This window comes from Anopheles ziemanni, chromosome 3 (assembly GCF_943734765.1).
Source record: "Anopheles ziemanni chromosome 3, idAnoZiCoDA_A2_x.2, whole genome shotgun sequence".
Taxonomy (NCBI): domain Eukaryota; kingdom Metazoa; phylum Arthropoda; class Insecta; order Diptera; family Culicidae; genus Anopheles; species Anopheles ziemanni.
In genome coordinates this window covers 87,736,989-87,757,953 of record NC_080706.1, presented here as the reverse complement: position 1 = coordinate 87,757,953, position 20,965 = coordinate 87,736,989, and the positions used below count along the sequence as shown (strand labels likewise).

General features: G+C 40.0%; 1 protein-coding gene across 1 annotated transcript; it reads right to left on the bottom strand.

Annotated features, from left to right (window-relative positions):
• Positions 1-6,184: 6,184 nt before the first annotated feature.
• On the bottom strand, positions 6,185-18,389 carry LOC131285735 (putative lysozyme-like protein). The gene is made up of 4 exons (XM_058314592.1): positions 18,018-18,389; positions 12,869-13,253; positions 7,198-7,533; positions 6,185-6,195 (listed from the first exon to the last, which is right to left on the bottom strand). Exons 1-4 carry the CDS (start codon positions 18,387-18,389, stop codon positions 6,185-6,187), a joined length of 1,104 nt encoding a protein of 367 aa, XP_058170575.1.
• Positions 18,390-20,965: the final 2,576 nt, after the last annotated feature.

Below are 20,965 nucleotides of genomic sequence, written 5' to 3'. Positions count from 1 at the left end.
TTTGTACAAGAGTAAGAGCTTTTTCCCGCTTTTCCACTTCTTTTATCGGTTTTCTAACGCTAGTATCGTTCCCTTTTCGTCTGACAGGTGCTGTTGGAGCGAGTTCGAACTTATGGGTCCGAACTGTTTCCAACAGTAATGATTGCTGATAAAAGAGAGTTTTAAAAAATTCCTCACAGTTACACCTGTAATGCAAAGGAATGAAATAATTTTATAAATAGTGAAGTTTAAAAAACAAAACAGAAGCTAATATTTCATACAACAAAATGGAATTGAAAAAAAATTAACAGTACGCAAGTAAACAAAATTCGAAGAATGTAGAATTATGGTATGTACCATAAGATGTTCGATTTACCTATCATGGTGGCAATGTTACTGTCTAACTAAAAGCTATTATTTACATTCAAGTCGTATGGGCTCCACTCGGAGAATTCAAATATAATGAAACTCACATAACAAAACTTAATCAACGAAAAAAGCTATAGTTGTTTGACATTTTTAAATTCGATATGTTTTGAAGAAGAGCAATACTTTATTGAGAAGAGCAAGTTAAGTTTTGGAAAATCAACTTTTCCTGAAACAAAAACATTCAACATATACAGACATACCGATCAAATAAGATTAGACCGAGGATAAAACAATTTCCCAACGCTCGGTTGCGACAGTTGCACTGCCAGGAAAATATCGAATGATAACGCTCTATTTTTGTGGATCCTTACTTCGGAACGGAATAGGAAATTGACAAAAAAAAACAACGCGGCACCGGGGTTGCGCCAAAAAGCATCCTGAAGCTACGCTAGAAGACGTTATCTTTAGCTAAGGGATAACAAGTTTACGACTGTGTTTTGTGACCGTTGAACTTTTATGCTTTTGTTTTTTGGGATGAGTGCGCGAACAAGTCTGCAAATGTCGTATAAGATATAATTTAATAAGGACACATTTTATGTAATAAAACAAACGACACCAAAAGAAAGTTTTCTGTCCAAGTGTTCACAGCTGGAAAGTTTTTGAAATCCAATCGTCTTAAAACAACTCGTAGTTATTCATTTTTAATTACGAATCTAGCAGAAACAGCATAATTTCTAAAGGATGTTATTTATTTACAGTTCTTAGCAAATTGTTTCATAGTTTACTCTTCTCTCGCACATTGCACACGAATTTTAATTCATGATGATTTTTATCAAATTAACTATGATTTTGTTGAATTTTCATGCTACCGCACCCTACTGGATTGTGCGGAGGCCCGCTTGTAAGGCGTTTGTTTCTTGGCCAAATCTGAAATTAAATGAACGCCTTGCCGGACCCGGCACCGAGCGTTGAGTGAAAAATGGCTGCAATAGTGAAATTAAATTTCAATTTAATTAAGTTCGTTCGTTGTAGCCGTATTTCGCTGCGTCTGTAACCGGATTTATGCTACCACCTTCACTGCAAGAAACAGCGGTTGTTGTTTTTCTTTCCCCCGGCAAAAAGTGCACTTTCCTTCGGATTGCTGTTGTTGTGCAGTTTGTTTTATTTTATTTAGTCATTTTTGTTACTTGAGTGTTTTTTTCTGTATTAACGTTTTTGCAAACCATCCTTTCTCTTTGCTTTCTTCATTTGGTTAGAACTTTTTCTCAATCCACTGACAGTTTTCTGCCGCTTGTTTAACGTGCCTTTTTCCTCGCATTCTTTTCTCCCTCCCGGTTAAAACTGTTTGAAGACGGTGGAACTCGGTCTCATTCCTCCGTCCTTCGTGACGATCGAAAATGCATTGGATTTTGTTTACACTTTTCACTCCTAGTACGTTCTGTTTCGTTTGCTACTCCCTTTGAGCGAAGATTGCAAAATGAATTATTCTCGGTGTGGTCTAAGACTCTCGAAAGACAACGGTCGAGTGCGGTACTGTCTGCTGAAGTGACCTGATTTAAAAAGAATCCCCTAAGGATTCTCCAGTTTCCCCCCGGATTCGAAAATGATCTCGAAAGTGTGAGTAACTGAAGGAATAAAAAAAACGTCCAGGACAATGTCCGTTTTCCTTTGACGTGCTCGACATCTACCAAGTCAAGGAAGAGGTAAAAAGACAAAACACAAACGGATGGGCAGGCGAAGTAGATAAACTTTCGAAGCAGTAGTCTCCTTCGGGTCCATCATCGTCGCGCTTAAAGTGTCTTTAAGAAAGCCCACTGTCAAAGGGAGTCTTCCCAAAGGCGAATCGAGAAAAGACACCGGGAAGAGAGAAAATAATGGCCTTTCTAACGCTGATGATGACGATCGTGATGATGATGCCATTTCTACGAGCGCATCCATCCCGGGTGGCATCCATAACGCGCACGAGCTGCCGGGGGGAAAACATTATTATGAAACACAAAACATAATTAGCTGAAATTAAATTTAGCTCCGCTGCAAACAATGCGCGAACTGGAGCGGAAACCCGGACCGGCGTCATTTTTCAGCGCTCCGTCATCATCGATGCACTTTTCAATAAATCTCCTCAGATCTGCTGGCTGCGTCTGTAGCGCCACCCGATGGGTGGCTTCTCTCGGTGGAATACAACAAACTTGAATTTAGGACAGGCGCTTCCTGCGCGACCAAACAGTCGGGAACAGTACAGGGTGATTCATTATGGGCTCTTCATTCCGGAACTGGGAGTGGGCGAGTTGTTAAGCTCGGCGTAATTACGGGTTCTTTTAACAATAACTTAACGGCGAAAAGGGATGAGTTTCTGTCGCAAACTGAAGCCACCGTTGACATACAGAATGGAGATTCGTCGCTTGTTTCAGTTGCAGTTTTTGTTAGCATTTATCGTACTTTTTGTTGCATTTACAATAATGAAGAAATTAGCATTTAGATGGCGACGCTGTTTCAATTTCCATCGTGATGTGCAATAACGAAACATAGGTTATGTTTTTCATGAAAACAACAGAAAAGCTAAATTTCTTGCTTATTTCTAGAAATATTTTCTAATAAAGAAATACTTTGGTAGAATTAGAACTAATTCAGATTAGGTTGACTAGAAAAACCACGAATACCCGATTATATCTGGTAGACGTTTGATTAGTAATCCGCCAAATATTGGAAAAATGAAGGGAATAGTACTATCCAACTCATGGCAAAGCAGTTATCGTATTGACTCCAGTATATAGTTTGAAGAAGAATCAAAATTATTGGAAAACTTTATTTTGTTATAGCAAAGCATACAAGATTAGATGTATGGAGAACTGAAAGAAGAAACTCGAACAAATTCTAGGATGTTAATCAAAAACTGTTTTTGATTTAGTGTAATCAAGATCAGTGAAGTGTCTCAAAACTGTACAAAAGTACATTATTAAATTTTTTAGTCATTAATATTTAAGGAAAAAAAGAATTTCATGGGTACTTAGCTCTTAAAAATTATCTTGCTCAACTGCTTACGAAGAACATTATTTTCTTTTATATTTGAACTTTTCCAGATTTTGGGAAACTAAGTAACAAATTAAAATCCTTGCATATTGTAAATACCTAATTTATGCTATAGGTTTAATTTACGAGCAGTCAAAATGAAGCATTTGTACCATATATCGAATCAATTAAAACATGTTTCCTTTCATTTTCAAATGTGCATATATTGATGAGTACTGATCGTATAACTGAGAAACAATATTATCACTTCGTTTTCAAAAGTCATTTATAATTCTTAACCCACTTCTCTTTTTTACCCTATTCAGCAAACTGATTTAGTGGCTCGCGCTTTTCTACCTCCACTTGCTTGTAAACATATAAAGGCACATCAAGTGCAAAGGCTCATGAATACTGTATTTATGCAGCTGGTACCTATTCAATTGTGCCACCAGGCGCTAGTTCATGCTCGGCGCTGATTTTCCGTTTTTCCACTTCCATGCAACATCTGTTTCCCTCGAACCGTAGTGTTTTTCCGGTTCTTCCCCCAGCACAACACGGTCTCGAAACTGACTTACAATGTAAAACAAAAACTCCGCTAACGCTCTTGCTGCATCTTTCAATCGGAAGGGGCGAAAATAAAAACAAATTCCACCCGTTGCCGGGGTAGCTGCGGAATTTTGCCACCGCCACTTAGTACATCATAATCGCTCTGGGTGTTGTGTGCTGGGAGAAGGCACGGGAGCGTGGTGGATACTTCGAGGATGGGCGGGAAATAAATGTTAGTTAACTTGCAGACAAACGGTCCCGAACATGCACTTCAATCTTGCCTCGCTCGGTGCCAGGGACACCGTAGCTGTTTTATCATTTTCTTACAACCGTTGGCCATTTTGTCTGCCCGTCAGCTGACGACTGCGCCCGTTGGAAGCCGAACTATCCGTAGACTTTCCGCAGTTCTTAGAGCTTCCAAGCTGCATGAATATAACGAATTCTGTCTTCCTCCGATGGCCTTTCGCTTGTTTTTCGCATTGTTTTGTACCGGTGGCAGCAGCTGCATTTACAAGCGGCACAATTGCACTTTCGGAAAGGAAAACATCGCACTGAAGTGCATTCAAAGGGAAAGAAAGTTTTTGTCTTGTTGCAGTTTTGTTTTGTTTCCTTTTGTCTTACGTCGAATCTAGCTCACTCAACACACTTGGAATGTACTCGGCGATTCGTTAGCGCTGTGAATATTGTTCGATTTCGATTCTATTGTTTTAACAAGCATTAACTATTCATCGTAAGGATTTCCATCTCGGAAAAAGAGTGTTGGAACTCTTGTCTTACTTTTTCCGTTAGATATCGATGCTTTTTCTTGTGCAAATAACAATTCATATCAGACTTTGCTCGTTATCACCTGGAGCTGTTTCTGTTTATTTTCAGTTCATAAATGATAGAATTTAGTTTTCTTACACTTATGTAAAGTTGCAATATAAAACCAGCTCTAAAAGAGAAGTGTTTCGATTTTGCTCTAAAGCAAACATCCACACGAATCCCCAATCTAATTTCGTCCTATCAATTCGACATCATGCAGGACGATTCATTTTTCGGTACATTTGCGTGTGACATTCCATTTAGATTCCCCTCTTGAGAATTTAGGTCGCAAGATTCTCCTTTGCTCATCGAAACCGAGCGTGCTTCAAGTGAACCCTTTGGAAGTGTTTTTTCAATCCTTTCCCAAAGTCTGGTCACTTACCACCGGGTGTGTGATCATCCACGGGTGGACCTTTCTTTCTTGAGAGACACTCGTAACATCACACCCAAACCGCCGCTCAATCATGTTGGAAAGAAACCAGCGCCGATGTCGCTTCAAAGTTGTCCACTTGAAAAATGGGTATGGAAAATCGATTGTTCGACCACCGAAAGACTTCGCTATCCGACGTGTTTTGTATCAGTGTTTGTAATGTACATTTTTTTTTGTATATGTTTTAAAATCTTCTCCGTCAGATTTACTTGAATTGTACCGTTGGTGTTAAATTTTTTTCAACCGTATTTTCTAGTTAATATTTGAACCATAAAATTGAGAAGCGTGTGTTTGATGGAAACGTGATTCGATCAAGAAAACCAGTCGCTAAGATTGATTTATGGTCAAGCTCCTAATATTTATGGTCGAGTTTATCTCGATTAAGTTTGTCAAATACCATGAAAAATTTGAAATATTTTCCTTAAAGAAAACCAAATCATCCCTCTTGACTAGTTGAGAATATGGTAAAGAGCCATCTGGATTCCGAAACATTTCGGATTCAACACATCAAAAACTCAACATGATCCGGACATACCAAATATGCCAAATACGGTACGGCCTCGTCGAGGTGAAATTCGATGACGGGACCAACCACAACGACTTCGAACTACTACCAGAGTATCTATTTTCACAGAATTTGAGTCTTATTTTACGCATCTGCAAAGTAAAACCATTTTTATTTGATGTAGGAAACAAATTCAAAGAAATTTCATGCAATGATTAGACCTTCACAAGCAACGTGAAACAAAAAGAAAGATGCTAAAGTGCTGCTTCAGCATTTAGCTTGATCACCTAACTTATCACACATTTGCCTAAGTGAAATTAATAAAAAAAGTAATCCTTTTATGATATTTAAAAATAAACACAATCCAACAGGAAAACAACTTTGGTGCGGGCAACATGTTACAATTTTACGGAAATAGAATCCACAAGAAATAAGAATTTGGCTGCCAGGTTGGTTTATATGCATATTTAATATAATAGACATTATTTCTTTCTCCGTATATCTTTTGTTGTCAGTGATATTAAAGAAAATTGGTCGGAATTTTACAGTTTATCTAAAAGAACACAAATTAGTGCTTTATTCGACTACCAGACTCAACACGCCAACTTCTGCACTTAAAAGAAACCCCAGAGCCGTTCGCGCCGCATGGCGGTTCTGTTCGAATCTACCTCCATAACTGCTGGGGCAGCTGACAGCGACGGTGTTGTGTTGTCATTCTAATCACAACATTATTTTCCTTGGTCTTTTTTACCATCTTTTTTACCATTCTTATCAAACAATTTCTTGATATTTTCATCGATGGTACGGCGTCGTTGGTTGTAGTGATTATCATGCACTCCATTGAGACCATCATTAAAATATCTCATCCACTCATTAGTGTTGGTAGATTGAATCATTGTTATTACTGCCTCAATTTCTTCACGCGATTCGGGTTTAATAGCTGACCTCAAACACTCAACCAGAGAATTCACTATTTGTTGTATGTTTCCAGAGTGGACGTTTCGGTTTTTTTGAATAAAATCCTTCAAGAAATTGTCGAGAGCGCGGCCTACGGTTCCAGCTGCGTTTACCGCTTTGTGCACTGACTCTGTCTCGCCAACCATGTTCATGAGTATGTTTTCAAGGTCGAGAATGAGCTTTTTAATCTCTTCCTGAGTCTTATTAGGATTACGCTGTCTGATTCTTTGACGGATTAAATCAAAGTTAAAATCGGTAACGGGAAAAACATGAGCATAGTGATACAATTCTGATTTATCTGTGATTTTACCAGGGCGAGCATCTTTGTACACACTTGTCCCAAATTTACATATATCCTTCATATTGAGACCTAACTCGTTACACAGCTTTTGTAAACGACCGATGCCATAGAAAAACATACGGGATCTATAGATTAAGTGACTTCTCGGTTGATAGGGTCCAACGTGAGGCAACCTCAAACCATGAATTAATGGGTTCGGTTTCTCCGCATAGTCAGGCACCCTAAAACGAATAAAGAATTGCTTCTCCGATGGATCTCTCAAATCAACGGCCTCGAGCCACGCTGTGGAAACTCTACGGTTTGAAGTTCGTTGTTGTTGCTTTTCGTTGTTGTTGTCTTCGTCTTCCGATTGATTATCCAATTCGTGATCAGTTTTCTTACGATCTCCATTTCCGTTCCCACCACCACCGTTACCGTTGCCGCCAGTACCGCTGCCGCAAGCACCGGTATCATCGGTCTCCCTTCGATTGCTTTGGCCAGTACCACTGTTGGTAGTACTACTTCTATTGCCATCACTTGTACTGCTGCTGCCACTTCCGTTGCTGCTGGTGTTCCCGCTGCTATTGCCACTTCTATTCGCTGCTAAAATTGCTGCAGATCCGACGGCCGCAACTCCGGCTTGAATAAGTGGCCCTGTCAGGGAAATCAGAGGCGCTGCAAATATCCCCATCTCGTGTTCCTGGAAAACCAGTAAGATTAGTTTTTATAAGCTGAGCGGAATATGAATGACCATTACAATTGTTGTTTTCTTTACAATTTACTATCGGTATTCTAAATAATTCTTCTTCTTCGTTTTCTTCTTGGCGTAACGACAATCTTGTTAATGGTAATGTCTGCCCATCAAGGACTTTCTAGACTGTTTTACCCTTTGTGTACGTGGGTAGTCAGTCCTCTCGCATAGCGGAGCGTCCGATCTTGGTTGCGACTAGTGTTGGGTAATGTGCGATTGTGCGCACTGTTCGCCTCTTACGTTAGTTTTTGGATAAGATAGTGATAAGCACGATATTATCAAAACAATATAAATATATATAAGGAAGATTAGATGGGGATCTATAAGGATTAAGGCAGTGCGGTAAACATACAACTGGATTGATAGGAATTAAAGTAGTGCATGATCCCCCCCCCACCCTTTTTTTTGTTGGTAGCATGATCCGCGTCAATTAACGAATGGAGGAGATTCGTGACAGACCCGTGAAAGATTCATGCTCTTGTGCGCACTGTGCGTGAAGTGCAGACAAGACAGATAAGACGAATTTTCCAGAAACGTGGTTGACAAATAAGGAGCTACCAACGCATTCCAATGGAGATTAGATTGATTAAAAATCCCCTAGAACTATCAACTGGTTACGCAGCTTAACCTCACTAACACGGTCAGGCAAAAATTCAAAAGTTGGAACACCGGAATCAAGATACGGCGGGATATACGTATAATGATGATCATTATGAAGAAAGATATAATGACGAAGAATGAGATAATAATGAAGTAAAGTAAAATTTATGATCATGATCCAAGATGATGCATCAAATATTTTTTAAAGGAAGCCTTTGAAGGAAGCCGAATGACATCAGAAGGTTAAATCGCCGGCTTACATATTTTAGTAACCCCTTTACGAGGATTTTCATATGATAGTAGTTTGGTGGTAGGGGAGGGGGGGGGGGGGTGGGGAGAAGGGAGGAGGGGCTGTGATATACAGAAGCTTCTTACGTTAGTTTTTGGATAAGATAGTGATAAGCACGATATTATTAAAGCGATATAAATATATATAAGGAAGGTTAGATCTCTATAAGGATTAGGGCAGTGCGGTCAACATACAGCCGGATTGATAGGAATTAGAGTAGTGCATGGCAAAATAGAGATAGTACGGTAGGAAGGTGTAGGTAGGGCAATTAGAAAAGGATGCGCAGGTGACCTCGTCCACGCTGGGGAAAAGTCCATATACTGTACCCACACAACACATATGCATGTAAATCGAATATCAACTTGAAATAATCGTACTTCTATGCAATATGATTGAATCGTAAATGATGCTAAAATAATGCCTATACGTACCAAAGTGGAGGCGCTAAGCGTACATTGTTCAAAATGTATATGTTTAGTCGTATATTTTCTAAGTCGGCATCATATACGACTTACGATATACATGAGCCGTACATTGCTCGTTCATCTATACGTATGCATAAAGAAAATCGTATTACATTCTTAATCGGCATCATATGCAACAAAAAATGTACATTGCTCGTACATTGTCTATGCATAATGCGATTCCGATTCGAAATATACTAATATGAGATTCAATTTATTCAACTTAATACGACTTCGTGTTGTGTGGGTATACCCTAGTGCATACTACCATATAGCCTAGTATACCCACACAACACATATGCATGTAAATCGAATATCAACTTGAAACTTTCTATGCAATATGATTGAATTGTAAATGATACAAAAATAATGCCTATACGTACAAAAGTGGAGGCGCTAACCGTACATTGTTCAAAATGTATATGTTTAGTCGTATATTTTCTAAGTCGGTATCATATACGACTATACATCAGCCGTACATTGCTCGTTCATCTATACGTATGCATAAAGAAAGTCGTATTGCATTCTTAATCGGCATCATATGCAACAAAGAATATACATTGCTCGTACATTGTCTATGCATAATGCGATTCCGATTCGAAATAAGCTAATATGAGATTCAATTTATTCAATTTAATACGACTTCGATCGGTATTACGAACGGCTGACCACCGATCTATAATATACCGTCTTTCGGTTACACAAACTCTCTTCGGAGAGAGGCCTTGTCCCACTAGGGGATGTCGTGCCACATAAAAAAAAAAAAAAAAAATACGACTTCGTGTTGTGTGGGTATACTAGTTTGCTACTTCTTCTTCTTGGCGTAACGACTTCTTGATCATGCCTGCCCGTTAAGGGCTTACGAGACTTGTTTCCCTGTGACAGGGGAGGGTCCGGTCTCGGTTGGGATTCGAACCCACGCCGTATAGGTGCTGAGCCTCATCGCTCATGGACCGATTTTCTAACCCGGCGCTACCGCTCGGCTGTCACTGACCCCCTATGCGGACCCCTAGTACGCTACTAGATGTTCTGTTTTTCGAGAATGCTAGTTTGAAATCACTATTTTCCTATTCACTCTACAGTCGCAGTTATACAGTTATACATAGTGTATGTAAGACATATCTCCCGCTCCCAACCCCTTGTATTAAACTTCAATGCAAGTTAATGGACAAACAAGGCTCGTGAGGTAAGTTATGATCGTGCTGCCTCACATCAAAGAAAGAAAACCACGAGTTATAAATTTCAAAAGGTAGTAAAGCTAAAGCAACAACGATGTTTCAGCGTAGGTTAATTTTGTCTTTATCAAATACATTGATACAAGAGCATTAAAATGCAAAATTAACAGATTATGGGTTGTTGCAAGTTTATTTTCCGAATAATTAATTCCTTAAATGACCCTCATCGCAATAGTATTAGGGAACAGGTTTCATGGAACGAATACAAGATCACAAGCACAATAATTTACTTGAACCTTATCGGAAACAATATATATTCTAATGTGACAAATTTGACTTGTACATATTTTTCCATTTAATCACACTAATATTGGGTAAAATTAATAGCTCCTTTTAATCAGTGCAGATAAAAGAACATAAAACAAGCGAAAGAAACATGTTACGGCAGATGACTGCTTTACGTTATTATCACCTATTGGATATATTACCTTTTTCTTGCTGGACACACTATTAACAATGCAGCAGCTTCCTACCAGCTTGCTATATCACGTAGTTCTCTCAACGTAGTACACTGAATAGGTTTAAGCGCGTTCCTGCAAGCAACGTGATTCACAAACGAAGCGTTCCTTCCAACAGCCGGTTAGCGACTGACTTAAAATGTCCTCTAACGGTGAAATTGCGCTCTTGGCGACATACGCTTGCCTTTTGGCACTTCGCATAGACGTCATCAGGGCTGTGCACACGTGGTGTGCGCGTTCTTCGGGCGCGGTTAACGCGCAGACGAAGTGTGCGGATAAGCGACGGCAAAATCCGACATAACTCCTGCTTAGAGAGTGAACAGCAATATACTGCTTCCTTTGCAACCGTACAGAAAGCAAGGTAAATTTGGGATATTTACACATATGACCGTGAACAGCGCTGAGCAGCCGTGAGATAGCCCGGGTCGTCTTATCGATGCTTATTTCTCACTCATCCTACTCACTGCTCGACTGCTTTGAACTGCATGAATATTTAAGCCCCCATTTAAGTATACCATTCACCTTTCTCACCCTCTATCTTGCATCGTTCCCGTAAGCAGACCAGTATGTTTCTCTGTTTTGCCATCAAAAATGTTTAGATATGATGAGGACGCAGCAATCACCGAAGCCATGAGGTCGGGCCGCTAGCCCCTGGACCATCGCCAACGCATAGCCAAGGTAGTGGCGCCGACCAGCCCAACCAGCGGGTGGCAGCAACCACAACAGGACAACTCCAGCAGTTTCAACTCAAATTCTTTGCGCAAGTTTCGAGCAGTTCGCAGCGTTAAGCACAACAATATTTTTTTCATTTGAAATCGTGAAAATCCAGGAGGTCTTATAGCAACTGGGCAGAGTGTATATGCAGCGCCCATACGTATTGTAAGAATTTTTATATCCTTTTGATACACTAGAAACGTGGAATAAATAGAAAGTTTCATAAACCCTACAGCATTTTACCTAACCTTTTGCTGATATTCAGAAATAAACACAAACTAACATGAAAAACCCCTTTTGATTGATACCATAGCGAACAACATGTTACAAATTTATTATTGAATTATTAAATTGAACAATGTTGGAAGTAAGGTTGGATTATATGCATATTTTATATTATTGATATTGTTTGTTTCTCCGTGTATCTTTTGTTGTCAGTGATATTAAAGAAAATTGGTCGGAATTTTACAGTTTATCTAAAAGAACACAAATTAGTGCTTTATTCGACTACCAGACTCAAAACGTCAACTTCTGCATTTAAAAGAAACCCCAGAGCCGTTCGCGCCGCATGGCGGTACTGTTCGAATCTACCGCCATAAATGCTGGGGCAGCTGACAGCGACGGTGCTGTGTTGTCATTCTAATAACAACATTATTTTCCTTGGTCTTTTTTTCCATCATTTTTACCATTCTTATCATACAATTTCTTGATATTTCCATCGATGGTACGACGTGTTTGGTTGAAGTGATTATCATGCACTCCATTGAGACCATCATTGAAATATCTCATCCACTCATTAGTGTTGGTAGATTGAATCATTGTTATTGCTGCCTCAATTTCTTCACGCGATTCAGGTTTAATAGCTGACCTCAAACACTCAACCATAGAATTCACTATTTGTTGTATGTTTCCAGAGTTGACGTTTCGGTTTTCTTGAATAAAATCCCTCAAAAAATTATCGAGAGCTCGGCCTACGGTCCCAGCTTCATTGAATGCCTTGTGTATTGACTGTGTCACGCCAACCATGTTCATGAGTATGTTTTCGAGGCCGAGAGTGAGCTCTTTAATTTGTTCCTGAGTCTTATTAGGATTAAGCTGTATTATTCTTTGACGGATTAAATCAAAGTTAAAATCGGTAACGGGAAAAACATGAGCATAGTGATACAATTCCGATTTATCTGTGATTTTACCAGGGCGAGCATCTTTGTACACACTTGTACCAAATTTACATATATCCTTCATATTGAGACCTAACTCGTTACATAACTTTTGTAAACGACCGATGCCATAGAAAAATATACGGGATCTATATACCAAGTGACTTCTCGGTTGATAGGGTCCAACGTGAGGCACCCACAAACCATGATTTAATGGGTTCCGCTCTTCCACACCGTCAGGCACCCTAAAATGAATAAAGAATTGCTCCTCCGATGGATCTCTCAAATCAACGGCCTCGCGCCACGCTGTGGAAACTCTACGGTTTGAAGTTCGTTGTTGTTGCTTTTCGTTGTTGTTTTCTTCGTCTTCCGATTGGATATCCATTTCGTGATCAGTTTTCTTACGATCTCCATTTCCGTTCCCACCACCACCGTTACCGTTGCCGCCCGCGCCGGTATGCTCGGTTTCCCTTTGATTGCTTTGGCTAGTGCCTCCGTTGTTAGTACTACTTCTATTGGCATCACTTGTACTGCTGCTGCCATTTCCGTTGCTGCTGGTATGTCCGCTGCTACCGCCACTTCCGCTGCTATTGCCACTTCCATGCGCTACTAAAATTGCTGCAGATCCGACGAGTGCAACTCCTGCTTGAATAAGTGGCCATGCCAGCGGAATCAGAGGTGCTAAAAATATCCCCATCTCGTGTTCCTGGAAAATCAGTAAGACTAGTTTTAATAAGCTAAGTAGGATATGAATGACCAGCATATTTGATGTTTTCTTTAAAATTTACAATCGATATTATAAATAATTCTTCTTTATCTTCTTGGCGTAACAACAATCTAGTTAATGGTAATGTCTGCCCATCAAGGGCTTGCTAGACTCTCTTCCCCTTTGTGTACGTGGGTAGTCTGTGCGCCCAAAAAGGTGTGTTTTGCGTACAATTGCACATTACCCAACATTAAGAAGTCCTCCCCCTTCCCTCCTTTTTTTTTTGTTGGTCGCAAGATCCGCGTCAATGAACAAATGGAGAAGATTCGTGACAGACCCGTGAAAGATTCATGCTCTTGAAGAGCGCACTGTGCATAAAGAGCGCACAGCACACTGATTTTTGGTGCTTTACCCAACACTAGTTGCGACTCGAACCAACGCCATCTAAGTGGTAAGTCCCAGCGCATATGGGCCGATTTTCTAACCGGCGTTACGCTCTCCTGGTGGACCATCATCACACAACAATTAGAGAATAATGATAAGAAGCTTCCGCACATGTATGTTTAGTATGTTTGTTTCCGCGTCCCGCTTACGCACTTACCAACGGTGAATGTTGAGACATTTGTATAAGTAGGATATATTGAAGTAGCACTAACGGCACATATCTTTATTTGATTTACTACAAAACTTATTCATTGAATTGTGATGAGGCTGAAGGTCAAAGCCTCTATAAGCAAAATTGAAAAAAAAAACTTTTGCTAGAGTCTTGTGTCCCAATTCTCCCTTGCTTCCTCGTCGGAGTTGCGGCTATGGGCTTAGAGAAAATTGAATTGTTTATTGCCTGGTCTTTTCATTTGTTGTTCCAGAGAGGAACTTGGGAAGGACACCGGTGCGTGAAAAGTTATGTGGCCTGGAGCCACTTTAGTGCTCAGCCAAAGGGCTTCATATCATGCAGTGGACCTGCAGACACACGGCCAACCAAGGAGCCTTCACCTTGACTAAGAGACCCTGCCACCGTGGACCGTGGGTGCGAGGGAAACTGCGATTGCAATCGCCAGCGGGGGAGATGCCAGCTGAAAAATTAGAGTTTAAAAAACTCATAGACAGGTCTTGAGGAGGGTGATGATAATTAATTTTAGCTAGTGACTAAATTGGTGGCCTGACCACGCCGCATAATTCCAACTTGCAGTCAGTCAGAACTAAATCTAGAAAGCGAACATTAACATTGTCTTAAGCATTAGTTTGGAACAAACAAAAAATGTCGAACATGTTCAAAAACTGCACATATCAAAACAGATAAGACGAAAGTTCCAGAAACGTGGCCGACAACTAAGGAGCTACCAATGGCTACCATTCCAATGGAGATTAGATTGATTGAAAATCCCCCAAAACTAGCAACTTATCATTACTTCACATACGCAGCCTCAATTAACCTCATTAACACAGTCAAGCAAACATTCTAACGTTGGAGCGTCGGACGCAAGATATGGCGTGATATGTGGTACACAACACCAAAAAATATTTTAAACTCAACAGTGCTGATCTCCTCCCATATGATGATGATAAAATTGTCGTTAACAATGATGAAGCTTCGTTTAACATTTACATTTAAAAAATATACAAATGTTCATCGGTAATACGAAAAAAGTTAACCAAGTTAATTGAATGAAGCAAAGTTCATTGTAAAGCTACATCTTTTAAGTACTTTTAAAAAATATTCGGACGGCCAGTAAAGTGGCCTTACGGTCCTTGGCCTAAACTTTAGCCATTGGAATTAGTCCTACCTATAAGTTTTAAAAAAAAAAATTTCGATTGGTTGTAGTTGAGAAGCATAAGGAGGGTTAGCAGTGTGGAGTATTTCAGTTATATTTGACCCGTTTAACTCCTCTCCCTTCACTGAATCGTACTTGTAAAAAATCTTTGGTCACGTGGTCCGTGATAAAGCTGGATGTTTTAACACACTATCAAACGTAGATGGTTTAAAGTTTTGGCCACGGCGTATTCAAGAGGCTGTGCGGTTAAGATAGAGGAGGAAGGAACGTAGGGCAATGAGAAAAGGATGCGCACCTGACTACGCCCACGCCGGGGAAAAGTCTATAGACTATATATACTAGTGTATACTATTGTATATACTACTGTGTACTAGTATGCTAGTAGTGTATACTAGTATATAACAAATATGTATGCTAGAATGAAAGAATAAAATAATACGCAGAAAAATTCCGAGTTCGCATAGGTCGATCGAGCAATAAATCGTATAGTCTGGTGCGTGCAAGATGTTCGGATTCTTGAGAATGCTATTTCGATACCACTATTTTCTTATTCACTCTCACAGTCACAGTTGTATATAAAACATATCTCCCGCTCCCAACCACTTTTGAATTTCAATGAAAGGTAATGGGCAAACAAGGCGCGTGAGGTAAGTTATGATCGTGCTGCCTCACATCAAATAAAAAAAAACCACGAGTTATAAATAGCAAAAAGTAGTTAAGCTAAATAAACAACGATGTTTCAGGGTAGGTAAATTTTTTTTTATGAAATACATTGATACAGGGGAAATACAAGGCATAATTACCAGATTACGGGTTGTTGCAATAAATAATAATTAATTCCTTAAACGACCCACACTAGACAATCGGTTTCTGAGAATTCGTGTCGGTAGCTATGTATCATCCGCAGGATCATCATGAGAGTCCACGTGAGCCGAGCGGTTACGATAGTTATAAAATTGGCCCATGAGCGCTGGGGCTTCACCCTCTTGACTGCGTGGGCTCCAATCCTAACCGAGACAGGACTCTTCCCTGTACAGGACTACTGACTATCCGCATGCACAAAATGGAAGAGTCAAAATGAAGAAAAAGATCTGTATAATTTTCTATTTTCCTCATCGCAATAGTATTAGGGAACAGATTTCATGGGACGAATAGCGAGATCACACGCACAGACATTTACTTAAGCTTTACCGGCAACACTATATATTCTAATGTTACAAATTTGACTTGTACATATTTTTACATTTAATCACACTAATATTGGGTAAAATTAATAGCTCCTTTCAATCAGTGCAGATAAGAGAACATAAAACAAGCGATAGAAACATGTAACAGCAGATGACAGCTTTAAGTTATTATCACCTATCGGCTATATTACCTTTTTCTTACAGGACACACTATAAACAATGCTGCAGCTACTTACCAGCTAGCTTTATCACGTAGTTCTCTTGCACAAGAATTGCGATACACTGAATAGGTTTAAGCGAGTTCCTGCAAGCTACGTGATTCGCAAACGAAGCGTTTCTTCCAACAGCCGGTTAGCGACTGACTTAAAATGTCCTCTATCGGTGAAATTGCGCTCTTGGCGACATTCGCTTGCCTTTTGGCACTTCGCATAGACGTCATCAGGGGTGTGCACACGTCGTGTGCGCGTTTTTCGTGCGCGGCTAACGCGCTGACGAAGTGTGCGGATAAGCGTCGGCAAAATCCGACATAACTCCTGCTAAGAGAGTGAACAGCAATATACTGCTTAATTTGCAACCGTATAGGAAGCAAGGTAATTTTGGAATATTTACGCATAATTTCTTACAAGTACCATACAACCCTAGATACGCACCTTTAGTTTTTCTTAAATGTTTTTATCATGAAGGAAATTTAATCTCTTTGATTGCTGTTCTCTTATGAAGAGCTACAATGTCGGACATAAGTTTTGAACGTGGAATAAATAGAAAGTTTCATAAACCCTACAGCATTTTACCTAACCCTTTGGTGATATTCAGAAATAAACACAAGCAAACATGAAAAACACCTTTTGATTGATACCATTGCGAACAACATGTTACAAATTTATTATTAAATTATTAAATTGGAAAATGTTGGAAGTAAGGTTAGATTATATGCATATTTTATATTACTGGTATTCTTTGTTTCTCCGTGTATCATTATTTTTCTAATCCTTTTTCCCATTTTTTTTACTGTCCTTACCAAGGTTTTTGCTATCCTTACAACTTTCCTTGATATTTCCATCGATAGTACGGCGTGTTTGGTTGTAGTGATCATCATGCACTCCATTGAGACCATCGTTAAAAAGATTCTGCCACTCACTAGCGCTGGTAGATTGGATAATTCTTATTGTTTCCTCAATTTCTTCCTGCGATTCGGGTTTAATAGCTTGTCTCAAACAATCAACCAGAGAATTCACTACTTGTTGTATGTTTCCAGAGTTGACGTTTCGGTTTTCTTGAATAAAATCCCTCAAAAAATTATCGAGATCTCGGCCTACGGTCCCAGCTGCATTGAAAGCTCTGTGCACGTAATCTGTCTGCCCAACCATGTTCTTGAGTATGTTTTCAAGCACATTAATTTGTTCCTGAGACATATTATACTGTCTCATTCTCGCACGAATTAATTCAAAGTTAAAATCGGTAACGGGAAATACATGAGCAGCGTGAACGTGAGGTGCTTGATTTAGTCTACCAGGGCGAGCATCTTTGTACACACTTGTCCCAAATTTACATATATCCTTCAGATGGAGACCTAACTCGTTACACAGCTTTTGTAGACGACCGATGCCATAGAAAAACATACGCGATCTATATATTAAGCGTTGTCTCGGAAAGAAGATTCCATCGTTTAAACGATAATAGTATGGCACCTTTAAACGAATAAAGTATTTCTCCTCCGATGGATCTCTTGGGGGAAGAACCGGTGGCTTTGGGTAATCTACAGGCTCAAGCCACGCAGTGCAAACTTTACGTTTTGAAGTTCGTACTTGCTGCGTTTGGTTTTCATTGTTGTTTTCTTCGTCTTCCAATTGATTATCCATTTCGTGATCAGTTTTCCTACGATCTCCATTTCCGTTCCCACCACCACCGTTTCCGTTGCCGCCCGCGCCGGTATGCTCGGTTTCCCTTCGATTGCTTTGGCTAGTACCACCGTTGTTAGTACTACTTCTATTGGCATCACTTGTACTGCTGCTTCCATTGCCGTTGCTCCTGGTATGTCCGCTGCTACCGCCACTTCCACTGCTATTGTCACTGACACTATCGACTATCAGTTCAGCAACAGCTATACCGGCTCGAATCGGAGCAGTGACGACTTTTGCAGTAGTTTCCACAACTGCTACAGTAGCAGAAGCCACCATCCCAGGTAAAGGTGAATGTGCTATTAAAATTGCTGCAGATCCGACGACTGCAACTCCGGCTTGAATAATCGGCCATGTCAGTGGAATCAGAGGCGCTGCAAATATCCCCATCTCGTGTTCCTGGAAAATCAGTAAGATCAGTTTTAATGAGCAGATCGAGATACGAATCAGAAGAATTTAAGTAGTTTTCTTTACAATATACAATCGATATCATGCTTGCTGCTATATTTAAAACTTTGGAAAAAGAAAGATTTAATACAGTTTTGAGCATTATTTGTATATTTTGAAGTGAGCGGGGCGATACTTTTCTATGCAAATATATCCATATTAAACTGTTCTGAATACCCCTCTCCTTGGGTAAAATCATTACACTTATTACTGTAGTATAAGTTAGGATTCATTAAAACTGTGTTTAGATAGTTCAGTTCCATAATTCACTCATTTTCATATTCTCTATCAAATTTCATTCCAAAGGCAATTCACAAACATCTCATGCATTTGATAAGCAACGAAACTTTTTGGCAAAATAATCTCAACATTTTACAAATATGAACAAATATGGCCATAAATACTGGGGCCTTCGACAGCTGCTGCCAGCAGCTGTTTATTTATTCTGTTTATATTATCATCCGCCTGTGATCCCATCCGTATGATGCGAACTGATCCCATGTACAAGAGAATTGACTATCGACTTACGCACAGGGAGAAAAGTTTAGTAAACCCTTAATGAGCTGGCAGAACCGAAAACGGTTGCTGCGCAAAAGCAGAAGAATAAAACGAATTTAATAATGCGAAAGAAAGGAGAAACCAATGCGCAGAAAAATTCCGAGTCCGCATAGGTCGATCGAGCAATAAATCGGGTAAAGCGGTGCGAGCAAGATTTTATGATTCTTGAGAATGCTATTTCGATATTATTTCGATACACTATTTTCTTATTCACTCTCACATTGGCAATGGTATATAAGACATATCTCCCGCTCCCACCCACCTGTACTAACAAGACGCGTGAGGTAAGTTATGATCGTGGTGACTCACTGAAACGAAACCAAAACACTGTTTGTAGTGTTGTATTAGAGACAGCAAAAGGAAGTAATGCTAAACGAACAACAACGCGTAGGGAAAACCCAACACATTATAGATTGCTGATTGTTTGTGCATGCTTGTTGACAGTGCAAACAGTTCTTTAAAACGACCCGCATAAGACGTTCGGTTTCTGAGAATTCTTTTGGGCAGCTCTATATTATTTTCTTTTTATTCAAGAGTATGAGAGAAGAGCGCGACCACACGCACACGAATTTACTTGAATGGAATCTGTAACAATATATATTCACTGGTAATGGCATTACTTTTTTGTAATGCAAATAGCTCCTTCCAATCAGTGCCGATAAAGGATAAGAAAACGAGGGAAAAGAACATGTTACAGCAGCTTACGGCTTTACGTTAGTTTCACCTACTGGGCATACTACCTTTGACTTGCTGAACACACTATTAATACTACAGCAGCTTCCTAGAAGCTAGCTTTATCCCAAAGTTTACACAAGAATTGTGATACACTTAACAGGTTAATTCAGGTTTTTACAAGCAACGTGATTCACGAACGAAGCGTTCCTTCCGACAGCCGGTTTGAGACTGACTTAAAATGTGCCCCAACGGCGAAATCGCGCTCTTCGCGATTTTCGCGAGCCAATCGGCGCTTGCCTAAGACGTCATCTGAAAACAAAGGTATGCGCGTTGCCGCACCCGGCAAGCAAAGAGCGCGAGTATTTTCCACTTTCGTTGAAGAAGAATATGTTGCGGTAGGCTGAAATGTGGCTAGGCGCGGCGAGGTGATAACGATGTTGTTGAATCGCGGGAGAGAAATACCAGATGAGCAGAGTAGGTTTGGGCGATCGGTACGATCATAAAAATTCCAAAGCATGCAATGAAGTGGTATTTTGGTAACTTGTAAATTTGGTAGCAGTTTTTAAAAGTGATAACTAGGTTTCATGTTGCTGTATTGAGTAAGGACATATCCATCTTCAAGCTAACTAACGAAGGTCCAGGCAGCTGGAAGCAAGAACCGTTCTGGAGTAAATTCTGGCGAAAATAGAAGAAGCACAAAAGCACTAACATGGTTTTCCAATCGCTTATAAGTTTTGCGTATCCGATTGAATATTCAAAACAAAACCAACCTATTTGAAGAGCGTAAGCAGACACGAGAGTGTTACTAAGAGAGCGGGCGGAGAGTCATGTTGTCATGTTTTATTCCACCTTTGATGAAACGAGAACCAACCCCTAGAAGCTACCCTCCCCGCAACCCTTTGTTATGGTACGAAGAAACGTGCGTTGTGAGTATACACAAAGCGACAGCGCATTCATGTTAAGCTCCCCCGTTGATAGAGCCGCTTGCGCTCTCTCGTTTGCGTGACATCATCCCTTTTCAACATCCGACCAAAACTCTTCTTTCTCCCTTTTCTGGGTGTTAGTTTTTGGACGATTTAATTTAGAGCGTCGCGATCAGTTTCGCTGGAGCGCCCAAATCTTGTACACTAAGTTCACTTTCAATTGAACTTTGTGAAAGTCTGCCAATGCTGCCA